At 38.9% G+C, this 7160-nt stretch overlaps 1 protein-coding gene across 5 annotated transcripts in view; it reads right to left on the reverse strand.

Annotated features, from left to right (window-relative positions):
* Positions 1-7107, reverse strand: part of CRIPT (CXXC repeat containing interactor of PDZ3 domain) — a 37275-nt gene extending 30168 nt beyond the window's left edge. For 4 of the 5 annotated variants that reach the window (XR_015223030.1, XM_086631684.1, XM_086631685.1 and 1 more), the window contains exons 1-4: positions 7064-7107; positions 6780-6845; positions 6315-6369; positions 5543-5646 (exon numbers count right to left, since the gene is read on the reverse strand). Coding sequence is in view for 4 of the 5 variants with exons in the window: in XM_086631684.1 (XP_086487810.1) it covers positions 5543-5646; positions 6315-6369; positions 6780-6845; positions 7064-7079 (241 nt within the window). In the remaining variant the exon portion in view is untranslated. Of the gene's footprint in view, positions 1-312; positions 2954-5542; positions 5647-6314; positions 6370-6779; positions 6846-7063 lie in introns of those variants that run through there. The other variant, XM_009986530.2, reaches the window with a different exon arrangement.
* Positions 7108-7160: the final 53 nt, after the last annotated feature.

The following is a 7160-nucleotide window of genomic DNA, read 5'->3' on the forward strand; positions in this document are numbered from 1 at the left end:
AAACAATGTTCACTTTTCATCTGAGCAGCTGCTACAGGCACAGTAGCATTTTTATAGCTAATCGGTTCTTTTCTCTCAATAACGTGCATCAAAACATTGCTTATACTTAGCTGACTAATAGCTCCGGCCAATAGACACACAGAACAGCAAGGACAGTACAGGAATTCAGCAGTACCAAGGAAAATTCTAATCCTACTAAATTTGGCAGCACAAATCTCTTATGTAACCTGTGATTTAGAGGACAGTTTGATCATCTGGGAACATTAATGTGTTCTTTTCAGTACATTAAACAAAAATGGCAACTTTCCATTACAGATTTTCTTTTGGTTTTCACTGCATAATGTCTCAGGAAAGGCATACTATGCTAACAAGACATTTTTAGTATCAACAAAAATGCTTTTATGACAATTCAATTATTCTGAAGGTGTATGTAAGTTTAAAAGCTAACTTTAAGTGCTTCTTTGCCAAGATTGCATTCTACTGTGGTACATCTCAGAGGTGCAGGAGAGGGCTTGTGATCTAAATTTAAAGCAATGGGCCTCCAAAACAATGCCTGGAAAATAGACTTTCAGAAAGTTGACTGTCACATCAGCAAATTTTACAGATCTCAGGAATTGAGCCTCTCACGAGGCTAAGGAGGTTTGAGAGCTACAGATGGAAGAACCCAAGCACGTACAAACCACTGGAACAACAAATCACTGTTTGTATCCACTATTAAAAAAACACCGAAACAAAACCTGTCCTCCTTTTCCAACAAAATTACATTCTAACATGCAAAAGCAGCTATTGAGTAATAGCATACAGGTGCATAAAATCTCTATTCACAAAATAATTATGAACAACGGATCACATCATTTAAATCCCTGTTGTTCTTAAATCAGTTACAAAATTAAGTAAGAGTTCATTGAGTGCCAATACTTACAGAGTGCAATAAACATTCAATTCATACCACGAATTCAAGAATTACAAAATTATGCTTTTGAAATAGAGATACTGGCAATTTTTAGGAAAACGAAAAAAGTTTTATTCATAGAATAGCAAAAATGGATCTTATAGAACACGCCCATAAATGGTGAAGAGTTCAGAGACTGTCGGAGAATCTGCCAACTGAAATTGCCACACGCTCTGCTGACAAGCGCTTGCTGCAAAACTTGAAGCCAATTACAGACATTTTCTTCTCATCCATACAAAGGATGTGCCACAGAGATGTACATTAATATTAGACTTCATTGATATGTTTGAAAACAAGTGGAAATAACTTTGCAGGCTGCCAGCTATCACCAGCTAGCTAATCCACATATTTCCATTCAATTGTTAAGGTAGGTGAAGCTTTTAAAATGAAAAGCAGCACCATTTCTCTCTTCTTTTGGGGGACCCAGCTCATTCAGCTATCCCGAGAAAGCTTCTTCGTAAACATAAAATGCTTAAATGAATTACCAGTTTAGCAACTGCAGGATGCCAACACATTTGGAACAAGAAACTTTGGTGACATATGCTCAATAATGGATAGTTAAGGGTGACAGGAAATACCAGGCAACACCTTTTAGAGGGCTACTTACAGTGCAACCACAGCATGGCAGGAGTTAAGAGCAGAGAAAATAACTATCCTCAGTATTCTTTATTTTCTCCCATAATACATAGAAAAAAACATCAAGTTTTCAGTCTTCATTAGTCATGCAGTTGTATTAGTAATAGATAGGAGAACAAAAGGAAACCTAAACCAGAGTTATCTATTCATAGGGAAACTCCTATTGATAGTTTTTCTGTTACAATTGAAAGTTACAAAAGCATAAGAGATTGTCCAGGGGAGATTGCTGGGAGGAGTATGCACTCAAACAGATCTGCTTAAAACCCCACCATGAGGGTTTTACACCAAGACTACCATTCTTTTCCCTTAAAATGCATACACAGTGAACACATCACTCTCCAAAACAGAAATTGCTTTCTTATGTAGAAACTAAGCAAAGGACAAAAGAAATGCAGAGCCACACTCAGCCTCACGTGTTCAGAGAGTCTCACTTCAAGTCTTATGTCAAATAAATGCTGAAGAGAAGGCAGCCTGTTTTCATCTTTCAACTTTGACATGTATATGAGCAATTACATCACAGAATTAAAAAAGCCAGTTTCAAACCAAGTTTTTAAAAGCCAGACTAACTTAGAAAATGACGAGACACAGACCTGGCATTAGAAATTGATGCTCGTTATTTTATTGCCACGGGCCATCAGAGGCCTTATGTAAGGCCTCCTTAGAGGCTAACAAGGGAACAGCTAACCAGTTACTGCCAAAGTAAGAACTGGCAGAGTAAAACCCTAGATTTCAGCAGTTTAACAATTCATGATTTAACCAACCCTACTGTAGGCAGAAACAAAATTCAACCAGACAATTGCATTAAAATCTGAAGAGCAATACTTAGAGAGGAGAACGTAATAGTTTGGGGTGAGAGTAATTATAAATACCTATAACCATAGAACTAAATGAAGATACTACTTTAATGAGGTGATACAATCTCATATTTTATACGTTTATAAAATATTACTATCGGAGAAGCAGAGGACTCAGGATACAGCAAAAGAATAAGTGCGTTAATCTCAAAGTTCTTTTAGGATGGTAACATAGTTTCAACCTATCCACTAGGATCATTCACTTTGAACTGTATCAGTTACTGCGAACCATTACCTTTAATTAAAACAGTTAACATTAGTGCTAAACCAACAAAAATCAAATATTATGTACATTTCTAGGCAAACAGTCAGGCTGTCTTTACCTCTCATCTCATTCCAAGCAAATGTATTATCTTCCAAAAAGTAATATTCACAAAGGATTTTAGAGAAAAGTTACTGTACAAAGACACAGAAGTTAAAGTTCATAAAAAGAATAGTCAATACAATTAGACAGAAGTTTGCTTGTAGTTCTTCGTATCCAAGACCTTCTTGCCACACATTGAGCAGATGCCTATAAGCACACAAAAAGTGCGTATATTACTTTAAAATCATTAAAGTGTTTCTTCAAAAACATAGTTGCTATGTTTTTGTAAAGATCATTTTCAAAAAATCGTTTAAATGAGCTCTCATTGACAACCTATCTGTGCATCTTCTCACCACATACTGCAAATTCAGAAGTAATAATATGACTTCCAATACAAGTTAGTATTTGCAGCATATGTGTAATACCACCACTTAAAAAAAAAAAAATCAACTCTATTTTGAGAGCACTCTGATTCACAACACTGCCTGAAGCCTCTGTAACTTGCTGGAATACTGGAAGAGAGCCAGGAAAGGCTCCCATCTGGCAAACAGGTAAAAATAGCATATTATTGAACTTTGTAAGCCCTGTAGCCAAACCGAGACCTGAGACGGACAGAAAGTAGCTAGGCTAAGAAAATATAGTCACCAACAAACTGACTGCTAAACAGAAAATTAACAGGTGGGGAGCTTCAGGCAATTGAGAAAGCTGAGAAGAATATGGTTTCATGGAATTAAGCTATTTATAGAGTAACAGAAGTGAGAAACAATGGACACCAAGAATACTTGAGAGTTGAAGCAAAGATGACCACTGATGTCCCTGAGGACTTAGACCTAATCCCAAACAGTGGTACGTCAGAACAGAGCAGCAAAAAGCACAAGGAGGCTCTGCAGAGGCAGAGAGGCAGGTTGTCTCAATGTTTCCCTCTTCTTCTAAAGTGGAAAGGCACTAAATCTTTTGTCTGGTAGGGCCACATCTCGTTTTACAAGACAAAAAAAAAAAAAAAAAAAGAGTCAAGTGGCAACTATTCCTCTTAACTCTCTCCAAAATCGTGTGCTTTCTTGTATTGACACCGTATGACTGGGCACATATCTAAGAGCCCATTAGGGAAGAGAACAGCAGGGAACATGCCGCATGATTTACTTTGGAGAGCAAAATCCAGCCCACAGGCTGTTCACTTCAGGTCTAAATTGAGAAGTAATTAACTTCAGATTGCCTCTTAACTTCAGAGATATACAACAGTTGAAGAATTAAGCCTGCAAATGACCGCATTTGCTTCAACAAACATGCCACAACCATGTCTTTGATGGTCAGAAATAGAACCTAAAGCTCTTAAGAGTTCTGAATTTTGTGAAGAAAACAGATTCCACGTGGAAGGATACACAAGCAGATGAAATCCTGATGCCTGCTCAAACCAGCCATAAGTTTAAGAAGGAGAACAAGGTTCTACCATATGCGATTCAGGCAGCCATCTGGTGAGCATCTAGCAACCAGAAAAGGCAACCCTCCTACAGCAGGCTGCTAAACCACTCGGTGACACAGTACACATTTATAGAACACTCAAAGTAATTTCATAAACAAAACTTATTACTGGTTAGCTGTAGCTCTACGTCTAACAATTGGTTCATCCCACGTCAGCGTGCTATGTGGATTCCTCGGTATTAATCATGTAACTGAGTTCATGTTGCTATTTATCTCCTCTAAAAATTACAAGTTTGAGGCCTTTTGCCTACCTACTCAAAATCACAAGACTAGTAAGTCTTGGTATCTCTAAGGCTCTCCAACAAGTTTGCTTGAAATTCGCCCCCCCCCCCCCCCCCCCCCAGCCTCAGGAATTTTTGAACAGTTTTTAACAATAGTGAAGACTTAATTATGAGTGGTAGAAAGCTTCCAGGTATATGCAGAATTTCAGTGCAGTCATTCACAGATAAGTACAGAATACCCCAGGTATTCCACTTTTGTTAAGCTAGCCTATCACTTTACCAATATCAGAAGTTAGATTTTTAGTTGTTTTGTGGGTTTTTGGGGAGTGGACGGGTCTGGGGTGTTTGGGTTTTGCATTGCAGGGTTTTTTTTGGGTTGGTTTTTTTTTTTTTGGATGTTGGGTTGTGTTCTTTCTTTTTGAGTCCACTATTTAATGTTTTAGATTTAGCTATTATAAAAAGGGGAGAGAGGAGAAGGGAGCAGAAAAGGGATCGTGATAAGCAATTGAGTTTTACGAAAATCTAATTTTTAAAAAAAAAAAAAAAAATCAAACTTGCTAGATGACATTTTTCTAAGCAATTGCCAAGATTAAGCTTACAGTTATTCTTCCAATTCTACTGCTTTAGATACCAGAAACATTCTAAAAGAAGCAGAATCACAGAATGACTTACGTTAGAAAGGATCTCCAGCAGTCTCTAGTCCTGCCCTTGCCCCACTCAAAATATGGCCAACCTGGATGAGGCCGGCTAAGGCCTTTTCAAGTCAAGCTCTGAATACCTCCTGTAGCGACTCCACAAACCCTGTGGGTCCCTGTTATTAAAATATTTGACCAGCCTCACAGTGAAGATTGCTTTCCTGTGTGTAATTAGAATTTGCCTCATTTTGACTTGTGTACATTGTCTCTTATTCTATTACTGTGCACCTCAGAAGAGTCCGACTCTATGTTCTCTACGCCTTCCTATTAGTAGTTGAAGTCAGCAAATAGATTAAATCTGTTTCACCTTACAAAGAGAAGGCTAAGATGAAATTCAAGAGTTCCACTTGCTCTCTAATTTCAAATCAAACTGGGGTAATTTGGTTCTCAGCAAAACTCACCTTTTTTATAGGCACATCCTTGACAATAGTGAGACCCTGGCTGATGGACAGAACTCTTACAAATCCGACATATTGCAAATTTGTTCTTCCCATAAGGATCAAACCTGGGAAAAAGAAAAAGTATTTTATTTCTACATCTTGAAATAAAGTATTTCCTCTGCCTCATGCTAAAAAGTCCAAGCCAGAGGGCACAGACAGAAACTCCAGCAAAAACTGTAATTTAGAAAAGAGACATACAAGGATTATTTCTAATAGGTTGCACAAAGTCTACAGAAAAGCTCCCACTTTCCCCATTAAGAGAGATTTCTTGTATTATGGACAAAAACTTAACAAAAGCAGAACTGAAACCATGACTTTTTGTTAAGATACTAGACTATTTTGAACTTAAACACCTTCCAGCAGCGCCTTGCCCTCTTGCACCACAGAACATCCCCCAGATATTAAGGACATGCTCAAGAGATTGTATCAGTAATCTTAGCACAGAAAATAAGCTTTCCCAGCTCCTCTCCTAACAAAAGCCTCAAATCTTAGCAATTTCAGTGAGAACTGGAGTAAAATAGTTGCCCGTGCTCTATAATTCAGCAGAAAGCACCCAGGAAATATGTATAAACATACTTTTACCAACTAATCAAACATCAAAATTGTCACAACATAGTATTTTTTTTTTAAGCATTATTTTGAACAATTTTTGAGCAGTTATCCAGATATGCAGGAAACAGGCCTCAGTTACAGCAAACCAACTCTTTTTGCCAAATCAGTATTAAAAACTAACCTCGCCTTCTTTGAGGTCAATGCCTTGTTTTCATTTAACTTGCGGCCACCGCTTTCTACAAAAAGAATAAAGCCATAAACCAATAAATTTCCCAGTTGCAAGCGTGCTTAAAAAAAAGCTTCGTTTACATCCTTTACACGTGTGCAAATAAAGTCACAAAAAGAGATAAAACTTATGGCACTGCATCAAAGCACAGGACAACGTCATACTTTATGCTATGCTCTGCTTATGTATGGTCATTTCATACAAGAACGAAAAAAAAAAACCACAAAACAACAGAAAAGCTCAATACTGAAGAGGTCAGGGTAAATAAACTCCCAACGCATTAAATTAGCAGGTGAGGGAAACCACAGGAATTAAAAATTAACCTGATTAACCATTTCAGATTTCATCCTTGTGATCGCTCAGGTGCCCAACTAGCTTTCAGATACCTGAAAAACAAGCGTTAAACCTCCCCGAGATTACCTGTGGTGTTTCTTGCACCATCCTTCCACGTATCGGGAGTGATTACCGTACCGAGTTTCTTCTCACCTGCACAAAGAAACGTTACAAAGGAAAAAAGCTGAAACTACGCTGCCTTCAGGCGCACAACGAGCGCTGCCTGAGGGAGAACGACAGCTCCGAGACGTTCCCGGAACCGCCACCTACAGCCCAGGAGCTGCTGCTGAGCTCAGGGGATGTCCGGTGACCCCGACAGCACGGCGCGGGTAGAAGGCCTCCCTCCCCGCCTTTGCTCCGCCGACACTCACACTTCTCGCACACCATGGCGGCCCTCACGAAAACAAAAGGCCACTTCCGGGATCTCCCCGGAACTGACGCGCGGGCGCCGCCGGTTTCCGTCGCCGG

The sequence above is a fragment of the Tauraco erythrolophus genome, chromosome 2 (genome assembly GCF_009769465.1).
Source record: "Tauraco erythrolophus isolate bTauEry1 chromosome 2, bTauEry1.pri, whole genome shotgun sequence".
NCBI lineage: Eukaryota > Metazoa > Chordata > Aves > Musophagiformes > Musophagidae > Tauraco > Tauraco erythrolophus.